Source organism: Hyaena hyaena, unplaced genomic scaffold (assembly GCF_003009895.1).
Source record: "Hyaena hyaena isolate Hyena2069 unplaced genomic scaffold, ASM300989v1 scaffold_681, whole genome shotgun sequence".
NCBI lineage: Eukaryota > Metazoa > Chordata > Mammalia > Carnivora > Hyaenidae > Hyaena > Hyaena hyaena.
Window position 1 is genome coordinate 548,308 of NW_024081307.1, and position 21,202 is coordinate 569,509.

A 21,202-nucleotide genomic window follows, 5' to 3' on the forward strand; every position below is an offset into this window, starting at 1 on the left:
GAGCTGACAGTCAGCACAGAGCCCGATGCGGGGCTCGAACCCACGAACCGCGAGATCATGACCTAAGCGAAAGTCGGACGCTTAACCGACTAAGCCACCCAGGCGCCCCTACATGGACGTAATTTTGGACCAAGAGTGAGAATTACTCCACATCCTTCACCATGTCACTGTGTGCAGGACAAGGGTGAGCATGTGGCAGACACTTACGAAATGTGTGTTCACTCATGTTAATAGTAAACTAAATTTAAGAGGCTGCTTTTTGGGGAGAAGCACTCTTTTTTTAATATAGTTACTTATTTTCAAAAACCTTTCACCTTTATTAATATTTGCTAAACAGAACTGTACATATCTCAAGCTTACAACATGATGATAGATGAAATTACCACAATTCAGTTAATTAACACATCCATCACCTCACATAGTTACTCTTTATTTATTGAGAGAGAGAGAGAGGGAGAGAGAGACAGAGCATGTGGGGAGTGCAGAGAGACAGGGAGAGAGAGACAATCCCAAGCAGTCTCCAACTTGTCAGGCCGGAGCCCACGAGGGCCTCAAACTCACAGACTAGGAGATCATGACCTGACTCAAAATCAGGAGTCGGAAGCCTAACGGATTGAGCTACCCAAGTGCCCCACATTTTTTTTTTTAATGGACGAAAGGCTCGAAGTCTACTTCCTGAGCAAAGGTCCGGTATATACTACAGAGCACCGTCTTACCATGGAAGTACTGGTGGCCCTGGATGCAATGATTCCCCCACCACAGTGATTTTAATATGATGTGATCGGTTTTGTGTCATCGTTGGTATTTTAAAGTTTTTAAAAGATTTTGAGTGGAGCATCACTTTACCTCTCAGTTTATTTAAACCATATGTTTACCATGTCATGTAGAGGGAAGAACACTGAGGTAATTGCTGTGAAGTGAATGCAACTAATGACTAACACTGTGATCTCTATTTCACTTATACCTAAGGAACAAATTGCTTACAAGTTGTGCACTTATATTAATAGCTGCTCTGGCCTTTTCCTCTCTAGGGGCTTGTCCCTATGAATTTACTCTCTCATATATAATTAACAGAACTGTACTCTTTGTAAATTCTTTCTTAGAAGGGAAAGAGCATGTAAAACAGGGACGATAATGGATAATCTTGCCACACATGTCTCCTGTATCCAGTATCTCCTTGTGAACTTTTGTCCTTTTTGAACTATTTAGGAGAGACATTGCAACAGAAATTGGACTCCCTTAGCGTCCAATATTCATGATCCGGGCTTCAGGTCTGACGCCCATGGCTGACTTCTCTGAAGCCATAGTTGAGTTGTCTGGATGATAGAAAATGTCTACTAAAGTCAATATATGACTGTGCACCGGTTCTTCAAAAGTTTTTTACAACAATTCCGTTTCAACACCTCTCGTGGACATATTCATTTTTATTTAGTAAAAGCAACAGCAAACACAAGGTACTCCACCCAGAAAAAATAAGCCAGCAGTGACTTATATTTTATTTTGGTATTTTATTTTATATTTTCAGATATAATCTCCTTCTTTATGCCTTGACTTTTTTTTAAAAAATGTTTGGGACTTATACACTAGAATTTAAACACGGCTGTTATTGATTTACTTTTTTTTACCTCCAAAGAACACTGTCAATGGATAAGACACCATTCTCAGGACCTGCAAAATGGGTCGTTTGTCATTGTACCAACCTCCTGGAACATTATCTTTTACGCACACAAAAATGAAACAAATTTAAAAAATTCAGAAAACAGGAACCCCCCTCCCCACATACACATACAGACACACATGCAACAACATACCTCAAAAGTTTAGGGTGCTACCTGCATAAGAAATATAAACCTACATGTTGAAATAGATCAGCTAGTTTCTTAAGAGTAACATGTTATTATAATTATAATTATTATATAATATACAATGATAGTATTATAGCACACAGCTATAATTACTATACATTATTCAATAATATATATAGATACTATATACTTTTTACATATTAATATTGTGTATTACATATTAATTAATGACATGTTGATAACATATATAAATAATAATATATAAGGATTTGTAAGTGAGCAACAGAGCCTAATGAAGCCTCAGATAATTCCTGGAAATACTGGGGTTTGGGGCTTCGTTTTGTTTCAGTTGTTTCTTTATCTTCATCTGCTAAGTATAAAAAAATCTCAAAGGCTGTGAAAAAAGAAAAATACCAAGATCTTCTAGTTGAAGTCTTAAAAGTCTCCTGTTAGAAAGTCTGCCTTAGAACCACAAAGAAACCACAAGAAGGACAGGTTTGCTTGCAGTTTTGAGAAACACACAGCTATGCAAGCCTCCTCCTTAGTAATCCGATGAGGTGGGCATCGGTGCCCTGTGTTTGTATACGTTCTTGTTTGTTTATTAGCTTAAAGGCATTTATTTATTAATTTTTAATTTTTATCTCCACACACAAAAGGAGCGAGAATTTAAAAGCCCGAGATGAAGAGCCGCATGCTCTACTGCCTGAGCCAGCCAGGCCCCCCTCAGCTTTTAAGCATGTACAGCTGCATGGAACTATAGAGGCTACTGTACTCAAGTCTTCTGTCTACACCTAAGGAAAAACAACTGAGCTGGGACAAGAACCATTTTCTCCTGATTTCTGACCTAATAAATATTTAACCATAATATGCTTTATCTTTGTTAATTCCTTTAACTGTTTGAATATAGACCACATATTTATCTATATACTCTTAGTAGTAAAGGTGTAAATGTTCTGTGTAAATGAAACACAAGAAAAATGAACACAATATGCTGGTCAAAACCAACGAGTCACATCTTCATTGAACGTATTATTATACAATTTAAAACAATCAAGAAGCATAATCTTTCATTAAAAAAAAAAAAATCCTCAGGGCCAGCATTACCTTGATTCCAAAATCAGACCAAAGACACCACTAAAAAGGAGAACTAGGTATCAATTTCCCTGATGAATACGGATGCAAAATTCTTAACAGATACTAGCCGGTCAGATCCAGCAATACATTGAAAGAATTATTCACCACAAGCAAGTGGGATTTATTCCTGGGCTGCAGGGCTGGTTCGGTATCCAAAAATCAATTAATGTGATTCATCGTATTAATAAAGGAAAGGATTAGAACTACATGATTCTCTCAACAGATGCTTAAAAAGCGTTTGACAAAATACAGCATCGTTTCCTGATAAAACGCTCAAAAAAGAAGGGACAGAAGGATCATACCTTAAGATCACAAAGGCCATATACGGAAGACCCATCAATATCATCCTTCATGGAGAAAAACTGAGAGCCTTCTCCCTGAGGTCAGGAACACAAGGAGGTCCACTCCTTGAACTGTTGTTCAACATAGTGTTGGAAGTCCCAGCCTCAGCAATCAAAAAGAAGTAAAACGCATCCAAGTTGGCAAGAGGAAGTCAAACTTGCACTCTTCACAGACGACATGATACTCTAGGTGGAAAACTCAAAAGACTCCAGCGGAAAACCTGCTAGAACTGATCCATGAATTCAGCAAAGTCACGGGATACAAAATAAATATACAGAGATCGGTTGCATTTCTAAACACCAATCATGAAGCAGCAGAAAGAGAAATCAAGGAATCGATACTATTTATCTACGAATATCTAGGAATAAACTTAACCAAAGAGGTGAAAAATCTATACACCGAAAACTATAGAAAGCTTACGAAAGAACACACACAACAAATGGAAAACTATTCTATGTTCATGGAATGGAAGAATAGATATTGTTAAAATATCATTACTACCCAAAGCAGTCTATATATTCAATGCAATCCCTATCAAAAGAACACCAGCATTCCTCACAGAGCTAGAACAAACAATCATAAAATTTGTCTGGAACCAGAAGAGACTCTGAATAGCCAAAACAATCCTGAAAAAGAAGAGAAAAGCTGCAGGCATCACAATCCTGCACTACAAGATATTACAAAGTTGTAGTCATCAAGACAGTATGGTATTGGCACAAAACACAGACACTCAGATCAACGGAAGAGAACAGAGAACCCAGAAATGGACCTACAAACATGTGGCCGACTAACTTTGACAAAGCAGGATACCCAGTGGAATAAAGACAGTCTCTCCAGCAAATGGTGCTGGGAAAACGGGACGGCGACATGCAGAAAAATGAACCTGGACCACTTTCTTACACCAGACACGAAAATAAACTCAAAATGATGAAAGACCTAAACGTAAGACAAAAAGCCATCAAAATCCGAGAGGAGAAAATAGGCAACAACCTCTTTGAACTTGGCAGCAGCAACTTCTTACTCAACACGTCTCTAGAGGCAAGGGAAACAAAAGCAAAAATGAACTACGGGAACCTCATCAAGATCAAAAGCTTCTGCACAGAGAAGGAAACAATCAGAAAAACTAAAGGGCGACTGACAGAATGGGAGAAGATATTTGCAAATGACATATCAGTAAAGGGTTAGTCTCAAAAATCTGGAATTTATCAAACTCAACACTCAAAAAAACCAAATAACCCAGTAAAGAAAAGGGCAAATGATACAAACGGACACTTTTCCAAAGAAGACATCCAGATGACTAACAGACACATGAAAAAATGCTCAACGTCACTCATCACCAGGAAAATACAAATCAAAACCACTATGAGATACCACCTCACACCTGTCAGAATGGCTGACATTAACAACCCAGGCAACAGATGTTGGGGAGGATGGGGAGAAAGTGGAACTTTTTGCACTGCTGGTGGGAATGCAAACTAGTGCAGCCACTCTGAAAAACAGTATGGAGGCTCCTCAAAAAATTAAAAATAGAACTACGCTATGACCCAGCAATTCCACTACTCGGTATTTACCCAAAGGCTACAAAAATGCTGATTCGAAAGGGCAGATGCACCCCAAAGTTTATAGCAGCATTATCGACAGTAGCCAAAGTATGGAAAGAGCCCAAATGTCCATAGACTGATGACTAGATAAAGATGTGGTGTATATATATTCAATGGAATATTACTCAGTGATCAAAAAGGATGAAATCTTGCCATTTGCAACAACATGGACGGGACTAGAAAGTATTATGCTGAACTAAATAAGTCAGCCAGAGAAAGACAAATCCCATACGATTTCACTCATATGTGGAAGTTAAGATACAAAACAGATGAACATGAGGGAAACAAAAAAAAATGTAAAAACAGAGAGGGAGACAAACAAGGAGAAACTCTTAAATACAGAGAACAAACTGAGGGTTGCGGGCCGGGTGTTTGGTGGGGGGAAGGGCTAAAGAGGTGAGGGGCATTAAGGACGACACTGGCTGGGAGGGGCATTGAGTGTTATACGTAAGTGATGAATCACTATATTGCTGAAAAAATGTGTGTATTTTGATTTGAAAAGTAACTAAATAAAAATCCTTGAGGTGCCTGGATGGCTCGGTCGGTTGAGCGCCCAACTTTGGCTTAGGGCGTGATCTCCCAGTTCATGAGTTCGAGCCCCACATCAGCTGTCTGCTGTCAGCACAGAGCCCACTTCAGATCTTCTGTCCCCTACACTCTCTCTGCCCCTCCCCGCATTCACAGTCCCTCTCAAAAATAAAGACATTTTTTAAGAATTAAAAAATTTAAAAATCCTCAAATGCCCTCCAACATTTTTATAGAAAAAATAGTAGGTTTTACTTTAAAAACTATGTTTAAGGGGGCGCCTGGGTGGGTCAGTCAGCTAAGTGTTCGACTTGGGCTCAGTCACAATCTCATGGTTATTGAGTTCAAGGCCCGCATCGGGCTCCGTGCTGAGAGCTCAGAGCCTGCAGGTGCTTCAGATTCTGTGCCTCCCGCTCTCTCTGCCCCTCCCCCACTCACACTCTGTCTCTCTCTCTCTCTCAAAAATAAACATTAAAAAAATTTGTTTCAACCATGTTTAAGTCATATAAAGTAAGTTCATATTATTAATCGTCTTGTAATCCATCGCTCAGGGTCCCTGTCATTCCACAGCGTTTCAGTCCGTGCCGCCCACCGAGGTCATTCCCCTCGCTGTCAACACATGAAGCAATTCTTCTAGCTCTTTCCTGATAAAACCCCTCACTTAACCTTGGACCCATCACAAGTTTTTTGTGTCCTTCTTTCTCCCTTCTCTGCCCCTCCCCCTCCCCCCTCCCCCTTCCTTTCTTCCTTCCTTGTTCTGCTTTTGGTCCTTGAAGTCTGCTCCATGAGAACAGGCTTGTGTCTTCACGTCTTAACTAAAAACACACTAATTCCAACAGGCTTATGTCAATGAAAAAGCCATTAAAGCAACAGGAACAGCATCCCTCTGGTCCCCTGTCACACACGGGAGGTCACCCTTCCCTCACCGCACTGGGCTCCCGTGACCCTCCGGACATTACCCTGTCTCATCCGCTCGCAGCGATTCTTCCAGACCTGTGCTGCCTTCATGTTTTCGGTCTTCTCGTCGCAGGGGGGGCGACGCGGAGCGCACAGGGGAAGGCTGGCTTCGTCTATGCAGCGTCTCCTCAGCTCCAGGCATCGTGCGCCGTCTTCACGGTCCCGACCGTGTTGCCCAGCGACGCTTGACACTGTAACCGCTGCGGAGCACGTACTCTACGCAAGACTCTTTTCAAATACATTATTTTTTTCCTACCAACATCCCTGTAAGATAGATGTTGATGGTATTATTCCCAGAGGCCCAGAAGGTTAAGGGACAGAAGTGGCCAAGTTCCGTGGCTTCCATGAATCAGGTTAAGAATTAATTGAAATATTGAGGTTTTAACTACTTCAGCAGCACCACGTTGCCTCCAGATTATAAGCTTTATCCCGTACCAGCACCATCAGTACTCTCATTTATGTCACGTTTTTTTAAGTGTATTTATTATTTATTTGTGAGAGAGAGCGAGCAGGGGAGAGGCAGAGGGAGAGAGAGAATCCCAAGTAAGCTCTGCACTGTCAGCATGGAGCCCGACGCGGGGCTCAAACTCACGAGATCCTGACCTGAGCCAAAACCAAGAATCAGATGTGGCACCCAGGCGCCCCTAATTCATGTGTTAAAATACAATTTTTCAATTTTAGTAAAATATATGGTCAATAAAACTTTAAATTCCTACCATAAATAAAGAATAAATATGTCTTATCCCAAAACAATGATTACCAAATGTCCAAAGTCTAGGGCATACCCTCTCTTTATTCTAAAAGGAAATATCTGAAATAACACTGGTACTTTTTAACTGTATGACCATTTTTTACCTTGAGTATCACTTTACCTCTCAGTTTATTTAAACTGGAATGCATTTATCCTGTTATATAAGGGAGGTCTGTTAAGGTAATTACCGTGCAATGCACAAAACTAAGAGCACTAGATTAGGATTTATTCCTGATTTAATCAATTGAAAGAAAATGGAGATGAGGATAATTTTATCACCGTAACATTCTATCTTATTTAATGCCGTGACCACCTGAAATGGAAAGACAGTGTAACACAGTGTTTGGGAGCACGGGCTGCCTGAGTTCACATTCCCTGTCTGCCACCTGCTACTTCAGTTACCTTGGACAAATTATTTACACCTCCGTGTAAAAATGAAAAAGAGAGTAATAATTACACAATAGAATTCTTACGAAGACTGATCACTAAGTACGCAAAAACACTTAAAACACAGAGGTTAAAGGCCAATAATATAAGCATGTTTCAGATGACTGGGGTTACCAAATATTTTATCTCTTAATAATAAATCAAATTGACAACAAATTATGTTAAAAAAAGAAAATAACAAATAAATGATGTATAAGAGCTCCATGTAAATTATACCAATGCCCTCTTTTTAAATAAAGTATATTTACTGCTTAAAAACAACTAAACAAAAAACACTTAAAACAGTGCATGGCACATATTGAATACCGTGTCTGTTAATTCCGTAAAATAAAAACACTTTGCGCCTCACTAGTATGTGCCCCGTGCTTCGGGAAAAAGAGCTGGGCGCACCATGGATATTCTTCATGCAGGAAATACATTTAAGTTGTGCCAGTGAAGGTAAGCCAGGCAATAAAGTGGTACATTTCCACGGAGAAACAGAAAGGGCCTTGCAAAGAGCGAGACCAAGCATGGTCACATAGCTGGGGGTAAGAAAAAGCTAAGGGTGGGTAGACGGAATTAGTTTGATCAGGGAAAAAAAATGTATGCAACAGGTGGGAACTCGCATAGGCAAGAGCATCAGAGTTGGGGCGGGGGCTGAATGAAAGCAAGCTGAACGCGGATGGTAAGAGAGGTGAGGGGCCAGGTGTATTCCGGAGTCATCAAGAAACGGGAAAGAGGGGATAAGAGAGAACCAGCTGTCCAGGAAGGATGAATTAATTCCGTCTTGAACATACTGAGGTTGAGGGAGTAGAGACACGGCCGGGTGGAAGGAGGGGGCAGCTGGGTGAGGCGATACCGATTCAGGGGTTAGGTACACGCAAATACTTGAAGCCATGAGGCTGGAAATCGTAAACAGTCTTCGGGGGGGGTAGCGTTTCAGTAATTTCTGGAGAGCATCACCCATAATAAGGCTCCGGAATAAATGGGGGAAAAGGGACAGAAAGGAACTAGAGAGACCTAATAAGATCAACAAAGAAACAGCAAGGTAACAGCACTCCTAAAATGGAGCTCGCGGTAACCTTTTTTAGGGGGTAGAAACTGGATTGGCATAAAATGTAATGTACCAGAGATTCGAGTAAAGGAGTCACACGTGCAACGGGAGCTCAGCTGGCTTGAGGCGGGGACAGGCAGGCGTCTGGATTGGTTATGTCTCAAAGCCTGCCCCAGGCTCCCTGCCTCAAAACTGGCTACACTGCCCGTTACAACTGCCAGCACACTCCTCAAGCCCACACCTTCTCCACCTGAATCCTGGCAGTGGGGACCCAGGAACTGGTATTTAACATAGTCCCCAAGTCATTCTAACGAGACAATAAAACTAGACGTCGTGGAACAAGAAATTTTGTAGAAACAGCAAGCGATACTTCTTTTGCTATCACACAGTTTTGATGGATCTTACACATTATGCAGGACATAGTGAGTGACTATTCCGACAGGCGATCTTGACAAACTAAAGAAGAACTGGTTTTAACTGCACGTCATATTACCTTTGGACCCCTCATGCATTATTCTGACTATATTGGTTACTTAGGTCAAGCCTTTAACTCTTGGCGAGATGTGGCCAGGTTTGTTTGCTGTGTCGTGCGGTGTGCATGAAGTACATGGCTTCACGGTATCCATCCTCCATCCCTGGTCAAAGGACTGAAAACAGGACTCCAAGTCAATCAAGTTGAAAGGCAGAATCTAATTCTTTTTTAAGGCCGCTAAGTTTCTGAGTGAAACTAATTCCTTCTTTGAGTTTAAACCCATTTCATTCATCCTAATTCTTATTTTTCAACTGTCCAGGAGAAAGATTTTGGGGGGACATCAGAAATAACAATTCTGACCTCTCCAGTTAAAAATGATAAAATGAGGGGCACCCGGGTCAGTTAAGCATCCGACTCTTGGTTTCAGTGCAGGTCATGATCCCCTCAATCACGGGATTAAGCCCCTCGTCAGGCTCCGTGCTGACAGCGCACAGCCTGCTTGGGATTCTCTCTCTCCCTCTTTCTATGCCTCTCTCCCTCCATCTCTCTCTCTCTCTCTCTCTCGATAAATTTTTTAAAAAATGATGAGAATTTAAAGTTATGTTAAATTGAATCTTACACGTTTTAGAAACATATGTTCCAAAAATCAGAATATTTAAGCCTATACTTATTTTTAGTCAACACCCTTCCAACTCACATTATGTGTCGTGTATAATTAATATGTTTGTGAAAACTGAAGCAAGCTTCTGACCAGTTCGCCACAAAGCGCTTAGTTCATCATGATGAGAGAACGTCCAATAAAGGATTTATTTGCCCTACATTCCAATTTACGACAAAAACTTGATCTAAGTGAAATAAATAGCAATTCACAATTACTCCAGAAGCTCCCCATTTAAAGTGAAATAAGAATGACGAGCTGATCTTATTTTGTGTAGAGCTAATCCCAGCAGCCTCCTAACACATCTGCACCCAGCATGAATTTCCACACTCAAACATTCTGCTGTGAAATTTTGGCGGGACTGTCTAGATTTCTGCATATTTCTAATTAAAGATGCAGCCTTTTATCATATGTGTTTCAGAAAGTGTACATCAAATTTTTTCACTTGCAAACCTGAAGATGTCTCTACGGTGAAGCACACTTATAAGGCGCCTCTTGTAGAAATGAGATCAAGTAGTAGTTAGCTCCTGCAATTCTTTTTCGCTCCTTGTAGACTACGTTGCTCCCCAAGTCACAAGGAGGGATCTAGTACCCCTCCCCTTGAATACGGTTACCCATGATTATTCTGACCAACAGAAGGCAGCAGAAGTAACGTAGTGAGACGTAGGATGTTCTGGGTCATAAAAATCCTGGTAGCTTCCGCCCTGGTGTCTTGGAACAAGAAACTGCCTGTGGGAATCCAAGAAACTGCCTGTGGGAATCCAGCCGCCATTTTGTGAAAAACCCAAGTCCCTTGGAGGCTGCCCCAACTGAACTCTCAGCCAACGGCTAGTGGCGATGCCGCTATGTGGGAGCTACCACAAACAACCTGCCCAGTCACATCTTCAGCTGCCTGTATCCCCAGCAGATGCTGGACTGCAAAGGCACCTGACTCGAGCTGCTCTGCAGACAGCCCACAGAACCATGAGAGATTAATAATAAACTGTTGTTTTAACTCACCAGTTTTGGGGATAGTTGTTATGCAGCCAAGATAACCAGAACGTTAGTTTGTCTTTCTCTGTTCAGGTTCAGACATCGGACTTTTATAATTTTCCAAGGAGAATAACATACTAGAGGCCAAATGGTCCTTAAAAGTTTTATCTAGTAGCCTAGCATCATTAAAATATTCTTAATTTGCTTAATGGAAACAGCTCAACCTTATCTTCTTTGCATGTTTTTTCCTGTTACTGAATCAAGATCTGAGCTACAGAAATTTACAGAACCTTGCCCAATGCTCTCATCACACAAAAGGGAAAACAGAATCCCCAAGATTTAAATGACTCACCCAAAGACATAAAGGATTATCTTCTGTTTCTCCTGCTTCAAATCTGGGCTCTTTACACCCTATTCATAACTGCCCGTAGAGGGTCATATTTTTCCTAAAACTAGTATGAGTTTAAGACAATACCATGTCTCATTAGTCCTTGCCTAAATTTGCAAATAATTTTACAGATCCTTAACCAATTCCACGTTTACCAGAACTGAATGAGAGCAAAATATTTCCTCCTGAGATTCTTCTCATCAAAACTTATAGACTCCTAGATCTAACGCTGAATGTTAAAGATGGAACATTTCACTGTTCTAATTTTAGGGCATTTAGTACATTTTATGTGCTTTATGTTCCTCTCTCTGCAAGCATTTATCTTTTCTTTTCCTACCCCCCAACCAGCACACCTTATATTCTCACATTCCAACAGGTAATTCATTGTATGGGTTTAACGTTCGCTAGAGGTTAGGAACCCTCAAATTTTTATTTCCCTTCTTGTCCTGTGCTCTGCTAAATTCTCATTATGCATTTCCAACATACTAAACATTTGTGTTTTGGTGTCTAGCTATCGCCTCTTCATTAACATTCCAAAAATGAAATTAATTTTCTGTCCAAAGCATCCGGAAAATAAAGCATCTGGTTAATCCTTTAAATATTGTCAAGGGACCCACTACATTCCCAATTTTCAAGGTTTCACATCTCCAGGGAGAGATTATTCACTTTTCTTGCTCTGACTCAATGGACTATTTTTACAGCTTTCTCATTAGATAGATCTTTCACCTAATTTTTTTCCCCATTTCCACTGTTGCCACCATTCCTCTATGCCTGGTCTAGACACATGGCATATCATTTCAGGACTACTTTCACAACTAGGTCTCTCTTCTGGGTCTATTCGCTCCAATTTATCCTTTGTCTTAAACAACACTGATCAATTCATCTCCTCTAAGCACTAACTTCATTGTCATTCTTCTGTGCTCAAAAACCTTCCGTGACTCCCTATGTCCTATTGTATAAATTCTGAATTCCTCGGGTTACTTTGGAAGGCTCTCCAAAATCAAGCCCATCCTGTCAGCTCAGCTCTGTGTCTTACTGTTCCCCAAAACTGTTTTCCTTCCTGCTTTGAAAAGGGGCCCATTGTCTATCTAGAACACTCTTCCCTTACCAAACCCTTTCATGTCCCATACCCACTTCAATACCACTCCCCTCATGAAGCCTCCCCCAATAACCCGTGGAAGTAAATAACATCCATCATTTTTAAATAAATAAAACAAAGAGCAGTAGGTGATATAGTTAGAAGAGAAATTAAAAATATTCCTGGAGGGGCACCTGGGTGGCTTAGTCGGTTAAGCGTCCGACTTTCGCGTAGGTCATGATCTCGCGGTTCGTGGGTTCGAGCCCCGCGTCGGGCTCTGTGCTGACTGCCGGCTCGGAGCCTGGAGCCTGTTTCAGTCTGTGACTCCCTCTCTCTCTGACCCTCCCCTGCTCACGCTGTCTCTCTCTCCCCTAGAAATAAACATTAAAAAAATTATATAAAAAATAAAATAAAAATATTCCTGGAGCCTGAAACTCCACCATTAGAGAGCTTACAGGTCAAAGTTAGCCTTGCAGCTAAAAGGCAAATGCTCTTGGCCAAAAGTTAGCCCCGCATTTTTTTCGTATGAAACACCTCATCATATCCTTTCTGTAGAGTAACATTTGAGGGCAGAGGGGAAAACCTGTTGCATAACTAGACAAGCTGAAGGCATCACCGAGGAAAGAAGGAAGAGGTGCCAAAATGTCAATTTGCCTACTTTGCAAATAACCTTCCTTTTTTTTTTTTTTTTTGAGAATTAGCCTTGTGCATTATAGATATAACTATAAATTATTCAGAGTATTTGATTAACCAATTACTCTCATACTTCTACAAAGCTAGAGTATGGATTTCTTCTCCTGAGTCAAACAAGAATTGATTGCTATATTCACTCCCAAAGCACCACCTTCCTTCTATAAATGATGAATTTCAGTTGCCATGACACCAGAAAAGGATGGATCGGGCTTGCTGGCACGGCGATGCATTCTCTTCCACTGTTTCCCCCCTTCCTCCTAGCAATGTGGACTCCAGGGCCCTCACCCCCTGCTACCACAAATAAAAGAAACTCTAACGAATGTTCTGTGTTTTTCACAAGTTAAAAGAGGAGAAAGATGATCTTAAGTGACCAAGTGTTCTCTCTGGAGTTTCTGAACACATTTCCTCTCTTCTGTCTCGCATCGACCCCCATCTGTTTGGTGGCTCTTCTTATTTCTGGACGACGAGTCTAGGTCATTGTCCTGAGTCTTGGGATCTTGACCACACTCTCCATTGCTACACGCTTGTTCTCTACTGCCTGACCCCTCGGTTCTCACTTGCCTCCTCGACCCGCTGTCTTACTAGCCATCTGACATCAACAGGAATTTTTTGTGACCTCAACTTCAGTAAGAAAACTGTAATGCATTCCTGGCCGAAGGAGGCGGAGACAAATTTTAGGCATCTGTCAGATCACAGGTAGGAAAGAGAACTCGGAAGGGTTAGAGTGAAGCTCAGGACTGGCCTCAGGGCTCAGGTGTTAGCTCTAGCTCCTTTCCTTCGATAATAACACCTTCTCACATGTGGGATCAAGCCTAATTTATCCAAGGGCATTGAAGTAAAATCCAGGACCAACTGTTTTCATGCTAGTATCCAAATACAAGGTAGAGAAACAACTAACTTCAATATTAAGGGTGCCTTACCCTTGAGTAGATGGCCCATTCAAGCTTAAGGTTACAAAGTAAACAATTTCATTCCTTCTAGAGATTTTACACTGGATACAAACAGCATCTTAGCGCTTGCAGTAGGGTAAATGAATAAATTGCATTAAGTCGATTCTTTTGACTTTCCATTTTTGAGAGCTTTTCATCTCCACGGGTTATTCTAACAAGAATTTATATTCCCATATACGATGAAGACGGGAAGGAAGACCAAGCCTGAAATACTTTCTGCCTCACTTGGGAAAGTGTTTTATCTTTCCTTCTTGACTTGGAAATATTCCTCCAATTTCAGAAAGCTTTTAAAAGCAAGTTCATTCTGGAGCCCACTTGCAACACCGCTTTATTTTTCAAAGGCCCTGAAAATGGGTCTTTCTAAGACTTCCGGGTCAAGCAAGAAGAGACTATGAATGTCTCGACCACAATTAACATTCACAGGCAAAAAACGTCCTGAGCCTTCTTTCTTTTCCTTTCTCCTAAATTGGCCGGCGTCTATAAGCTGCACCGATTAGCAGTCAAAGCACCCCGTAACCCTTGAGCCTGTGGGAACTTAGGAATTTCAACCCGAGCACGTCTATCCCAAAGCCTCCTTTACTCTGGGGGGGGGGGGGAATCCTTTACAACAAAGGACAAGGGAGAGGTTGGGGGAGGGGCGCGCAGCGAGAGCGCTGGCGTAGACGGGTCACCCCGAGTGGCCGGTGGGTCGCTAATCAGTAACCGGGGCCCGCTGCCCCGCCCCACGCTGGGTGCCCCCAGCCGAGCACAGCGCGTCCGGGACGCTCCTCCTCCCCGACCCCTCCCTCGCTCTTCGGAGACCTCTCCCCGTGGGACCCAGCTCCCCGCGCCCGGCGGGGACGGGCTGGGTCGCACCGGGCTGTCCCGACCCCTCCGCCCCACCCGACCGCGTTCCTGGGGCCGCTCCCGGCCGCCCAACTCGGGAGGAGCGGACCCTGTGCAGGAACTCAGCGGCGCGGCGCGCAGTGCACAGCGCGGGGACCCGCGCGGGTCCGGACGCCCCCTCGACCCGGCCGCGCGGCCCGCGGCGCTGCGGGGGAGGATCCGCCCTCAGCCTCCGGGGGAGACCTTCGGTGCAAAGGCGGCGCTCGGCTGAGAGGGGACGAGGGGTGACCCCGACCTCGCCCGGCGCCAGCAGCGCCCGGACGGGAGCCTGAGCCCAGGGAAGTTGTGCGAAGTTTGCGTCGGTCGCGCCCCAACTCCACTGGCTCCCCGCAGGGCAGGCGGCAGCGCGGGGACACGTGCGCCCCGGGGGCTCCCCGCAACCCCGGCGCCCCCGGGCTGCGGCTCCCCGCGCGCCTCCCCCCCGCACACCCCCACCCCGAGCCGCCGCGTCCCCAAGACTGAAGTCCAGACGCGGAGCGGAGGCCGTCCCCGCACCCAGTGCCCCCCTCCCCCGGCCTCCCCTCCCCCGACGCCCCGCGCAGGGCGCCGCGCCCCCGCCCGCGCACTCACCCATGGCCCGGCGTCCGCTGCCCCGCGGCCCCGCACCGGCGTCCCCGGGCGAGCGCGCGCCTGCAAGTTCTTCTGGCCGCTCCTCGGCCCCCGGCGCCGCGGCGAGTGCGGCCTCACCCCTGCGGGCCGAGCGGGTCTCGGGGCTCCCGGAACCGCGGAGGACGCGCGGACCCCTCCCGCTCCCCACCTGCCTCCTCGGGCTAATGGCTACTGCCCGGCCTCCGCGCGCGCTCGCCTCCCCGCGCCCCCCACCCCGCCCCCTTTCGCGCGGCCGCCAGCCACGTGCAGACGCCTCCCCCCCCAAACGTTAAGTACACCCCGCAGACACACGCGTCGCCTCCCCACCCCACCCCCCGCGCAGCCCCTGCGGCCAAAACTAGCCACCCAACGTGCAGGCTAGGGAAGGATCATTCCAGAAGACACAGATCTGATAGGATGATTTTGCATTCCCTAAGATCTTCTCTTAAGTGTGCCGTTTTCCCTTTAGAACGACATTACTGAAGACGAGGAAGAGAAAAACTCTCCTTTTAATTTATATTAGGTGTCTCTTCCGTCTCCTGTGTTACATGCGTTGGTTTCTGTAACCTGGAAAGGCTCTAAAGACCTAAAAGCCACTCCCCTCCCCCCTCCCCACACACCATAATATGCAGAAATCACCTGGAAAATAAATGACTCAATCCGAGAGGGAGCTGACTCTGCAGAAACAGCACTGGGCTTAACAGCCAGGAGGAATGAATTGTGACTCTGGCTCTACCACTGATGCACAGGGACTCAGTTTCCTAATTTGTAAAAGGAAGGATCTGGAAAACCTGATCTCTAAGGTCTCTTCGAGTTGGAAGAAAAAAATTATGTAATTATAGTGGCCTAGTTCTTTCAGGATTCAAACTGGAGAAGTTAATTTCAGCAAATCCGTCCCCAAAGTCTCTTAAGCTTCTTTCTCAGCCTCAAGTATACAAATGTATGCCGTGAACAAGTGAAGTATAAAACAAAGTGGACATGGTTGCTAACCTTGATCAACATCGCTGACTAACGCAGGAGACGTTATATGAAAAGTAAAGATCATTATGTTTAGCAGAAATGCATAAACAAGTGCAGAGCATGTATTTAAAACAGCCTAGGAGCATTCGCACAGCTGTTTCTCACGTAACGGAAGAGGTATGCTCCTGGAAGGGATTGTTGGAAATGCATTTCAGTTAAATGGGAATAGAAGGTAACTCTTGTGGGAGGGGAAAGGAAGTAGTCAACCGAAGTTGTAAGTGTTCAACACTCCATTCAGAAATGCATCAGCGTTCTGGAAATTGACTAACATGAACTCTGATTGCAGCAAAGCATAACTTATACATGGGTTCAATCAACATAAATGATAAATGTATGGAGATTAATTCCTAAACCACGCTTTTGAATCACCACAAGCAGCCACTGTTTCCCAAGGACCTATTTCAAGATATCACAATTCGAAAAAATTAGGACTATTCGTATTTTTCCCAATGGAATCGTATCATGATACTGAAATATGAAATTATAATAATAACAAATTACATACAATGTACAAAAATGCAGAGCACTGTTCTAAGGGCTGTATATTAATTCACATAATTGTCACAACAAACTTATAAGGAGAATAATATTAGTCCCACTTTCCAGATGAGACTGAGCTATAAAGAAATTAGTCACCAGAGCCCAGGATCTTACCCAGTTCACCACACTATTTCTCAGTATAGATATGGATTGCCTCATGCTGGAAAAAGACGGTGGTATATTCCGGCACTGAGTATAATCTATAAATACTTCAGACACTCTCAGTGACTTATAAGAATTTTGAAAAACACTAAAAATATAACTTGCTATATACTGCCATCTAAATCATGATGCTGTCTCTCTTTTGGCTGATTATCAGTGAATATATCAAAATTTTGATGTTTAAGTAATCTATCTTACAGTGACCATAGAAATGGGCATCGGTATCCTGAATCTCAGGTATGGAAAAACCATTACCACCCCCAAGATTTAACAGATTATAAATCGCATAATTTATAGATGGGAATTCACTAAACATGTTGAGGAATGCATTGTCTCAGTTTCCACATTCTAATCGTATTACCAACCTCCAGCACCTCTGCTTTCTCATGTCTGGCCCCTGACTGTCCATCAAGTCTCCAAACTATCTACCCCTCCCTCATTTACACCCCCCCCCCCCCAACTGCCCGGGCCACCTCCTCACAAGTCCTGTGGGGATGGGACTAACACGAAGCTTATCAGGCATGGAACTCAAAATTGAGGCTTTAGCTGAATTCTGACGTGAGCAGAGAAGCCTCATTACATATTCTACCGCAAATACAAAGTTCTGATCTGGGCAGAGAGCAACTGCTGGTCATGCGTGAAGCATTTTGTCTCAGATACCTTCCCAACATCATCATGGTTTGATCCCTTTAGGGAGAACGCAGAATTGAAAGAAAAGGAACATCAACAGTGGGAAATTGGAACACACAAACATTTAACAGCTGTAGGCGAGGAGTCCACAAATCGGAGAGTCAAGGAACGCTCTTCGGCCGGGGAAGGAACCCAAAGAAGGTCCTGTGAGGGAAGACTGAGTGGTCAGCTGGATGATCGATCATAGACAACGCCAGTAAGATGAGGAATGAAGAGTTCTCTTTGGATTTGGCACTTATGAGGTCACGGGTGAAACGTCGGTGTGAGTGGGCACAACCTGGGGTGCTCCCCAAGTGAAATTTGAAACTGGCCTCTGGGCACAGAGGCAGGGAGGGATGAAGAAAGGCAGACCCGTCCAGATGCGCAGGTGACAGGTTGAATAAGTAAGGGGATGTGTGTGGAGGCTTATCTTGGGCAGCCCAAGACAAACAGATTGTCAGTCACACTCACCCACCCGCCAGAACCTTAAGAGTTTATGCAGAGAACTTAATGAGGTTGAGTCACATTTACCATCCAGAGAGTCTCAACCACACGTCGCACTCTCAAAGCCGTGACCTTGAAGAGGCCCCTAGTGCGGTGGACAGGATGCACAGTCCAAGGATGGGGGTGAGGAGCCCCTCAATTGTCCAGGCCCACCTCCTCATTAGGCTGATGACCTTCACCAATAATCAGCAAGAGTGGTGTCAAAGATGAGGAGTAGAGAAGTTTGAAAGAGAATAAGTAATGAGAAAGTGGGAAGTAGGAGAATACTGTCCATAACCTAGTCACAGCTCATCAGGGAAGGAGAGAAGGTAAGAGAGAAGATAACCCAAACTAGCAGGTTTTAGGGTTAGAGAAGTTCATTTTTTTAACTATAAAAGAAATATGACTAACGAGGGACCATAAGGCAAGCTGAGGGCCGAGCACAAGCTAACAGCACCCCCACTCCAGGTGGGACAGGTGTGATGTTCCTTGGACACTCCTGGCTGCCCAAGGACAGGAAAAAGGAAAGAAAACAAATGGTTGACTGATAAGGTCATGGTCATGCAGGACAGGAGTCTCCTTCAGTTTATTGGATAACTTAGCAACTTGCAAGAGAAAGGCAATCTTATCCAGAGCCTAACCTCCAGAAACCTATAGACTCTGTTTTCTGGAGCCCTGATATCACCCTCATCAAGATGTAAGGAGGTTGAAGTGATTGCCATGGTGATGTGGGAAACAAAGGCAAATGAAACTAAAATTCTCATATGGCCGGCTTACAGCCCACTGGCAAGTCCTGGAAACAGGCAGAGTGACCTCCCTCTAGGAGCTCAGCTGCCTCGATGATGATGACACTTTGCTGGGGGCAAATGGGAATCTTCGCCTAACATTATCCTCACCACCACCCCCCGTTTCAGGATCCTGTGAGTCTCCTTAAACCCATAAACATTCCTTTGCAAACTGCCTTTATCTTTAACCCCCAAGTATATGTTGGCAATTATACTCCAGGCATGTGGTCCCTGATATACATCTGAAGGGTCTCATGACTGAGGCTTTACCAAGCAGCAATAAATGACATTTTTCTAACAATAGCTAGCCCCTCAAGGTCCTAGAAACCTTGCTTCCAAAATGCCTTAGAGACTTACTCTGTCCCTAATACTCTCCCAACCTGAAGGTATATAATCAGTCCTCTTCACAGCGCCAGTGCAGCTCTTTCTGTCCACGGGTCCTGTCCCCTTGCTTTAATGAAATCATCTGTTTTGCACCAAAGATGTCTTCAGAATTCTTTCTTGGCCATCAGCTCCGCACCTCCACCATCACCCCAAAACCCCATGTTTAATGACCATGTTTAATATACTATTGAATGTGAGATAATGATCTTAGACCTCCTTCTTAGAGCAGAAGGAAGAAATGTGATCTGGAAGAAAGAGGAGGAATAATCTATGAAGAAGAGGAAAACTTCTGAATCCTCTCAGCAATAAAATTTGGGAAACAGGGGCGCCTGGGTGGCTTAGTCGGTTAAGCGTCCGACTTTCGCTTAGGTCATGATCTCGCGGTTGGTGGGTTCGAGCCCCGCGTCGGGCTCTGTGCTGACTGCAGGCTCAGAGCCTGGAGCCTGTTTCGGAGTCTGTATCTCCCTCTCTCTCTGACCCTCCCCTGTTCACACTGTCTCTCTCTCTCTCTCCTAGAAATAAATAAAAAAGAAAAAAAGAAAGAAATTTAAAAAACATTAAAAAAAATTTTTTTAATTAAAAAAATAAATAAAATTTGGTAAACAGAGTGAAGGAAAGAAAGAAGAATGATGTTATTTAAACATGGAGCTTTGGGACCGAGAGTCCTGATAGCCTCGGTATTCTTTTTGCACTAGGAAGGAGATGTGCTGGAAAAGAGAACATTAGCCCTAGGGTTCCACTTCATGGAACTAATGAAGCTTGGGAAAGCCTCTGGGAAGCACAGGAGGGAAGCTGACCATGGTATATAAGGGAAATCTCAAGCAGCCTTGAGGTTGTAGCCAGGACTGAACCCAGATTTCAAGAGAAACCAATCTGTATCTTTGTGATTCCTTTAGCAGTGCCCAGCAGCCTGAATAAAACAAGGAGCTGGATTAAAAGATGGCGGAGATCTTTCATGGAAGTTATGATAGAGAAATAGGGAGAAAAATGTGTTAAGGCTGTTGGGGGAAAAAAGTCTAAAAATGCACCTTTTTCCCTTAAAATGTTTAATTATTTTTGAGAGAGCACCAGCAGGGGAGGGGCAGAGAGAGAGGGAGACACAGAATCAGAAGCAGGCTCCAGGCCCTGAGCTGTCAGCACAGAGCCTTGACATGGGGCTTGAACCCACCAACTGTGAGATCATGACCTGAGCTGAAGTGAAATGCTTAACTGACTGAGCCACCCAGGCGCCCCTAAAAAAATACATCTCGGATCTAAACTATAACAGGCGAACACCAGCTCAGGCAAAAGAGGGGTCAAGTTACTAAAAGTATAAATAAAGTTTAAAAACAGATTTAGAGGCCGTAAAGCTTGAAAAACGGATATAGACAGATTATATTCAAATACTGCTGAAGAAGACCTTAAGATTCCAGAGGCTGAGAAATCTGGAGTGACCTAGAGCCTAAGGTAAGACCTACGAAATAGATTCGCAGTGTGCCGCGGAGGAGACGGTTCCTGGTACTGAGGCAAGGGACTTTGAGGGCAAGTGTTGGGGGTGCCGTCAGTAAGGGATTCTAACTACCGCCACAGCGAATTTAGAAACTGTGAAAAAAATAAAAGTTGGAGTCAGATTTAAATGAGATAATGCATTTGAAAAGGCTGAAAATGTTAAGAGTTGTGCCAATGTCAGTTGCAAATATACATATTAAAGGACGGAATGAATGGAATAGTTTCCGGATGGCCAAAGAGCCAGTCAATAGAATTGATATGTGAAGGGTCAAGAGGAAGCCAGGGATCCTTGAGCAGGACAACAAAATGACAAAAGGGACACTTTATGGAGAACAGCTCACTTTTCTCAGAGTGCAGTTTCCATGCACTAGACTCAGTGCTTTGTCTTTTGC

General features: G+C 43.9%; 1 protein-coding gene across 1 annotated transcript in view; it reads right to left on the reverse strand.

The window, feature by feature from the left end:
* Window positions 1-15,447, reverse strand: part of GPM6A (glycoprotein M6A) — a 374,663-nt gene extending 359,216 nt beyond the window's left edge. Inside the window, exon 1 of the mRNA XM_039217223.1 lies at window positions 15,262-15,447. Coding sequence (XP_039073154.1) covers window positions 15,262-15,265 — 4 coding nt within the window. The 5' untranslated portion in view covers window positions 15,266-15,447. The remainder of the gene's footprint in view (window positions 1-15,261) is intronic.
* Between the last annotated feature and the right edge of the window lie 5,755 nt (window positions 15,448-21,202).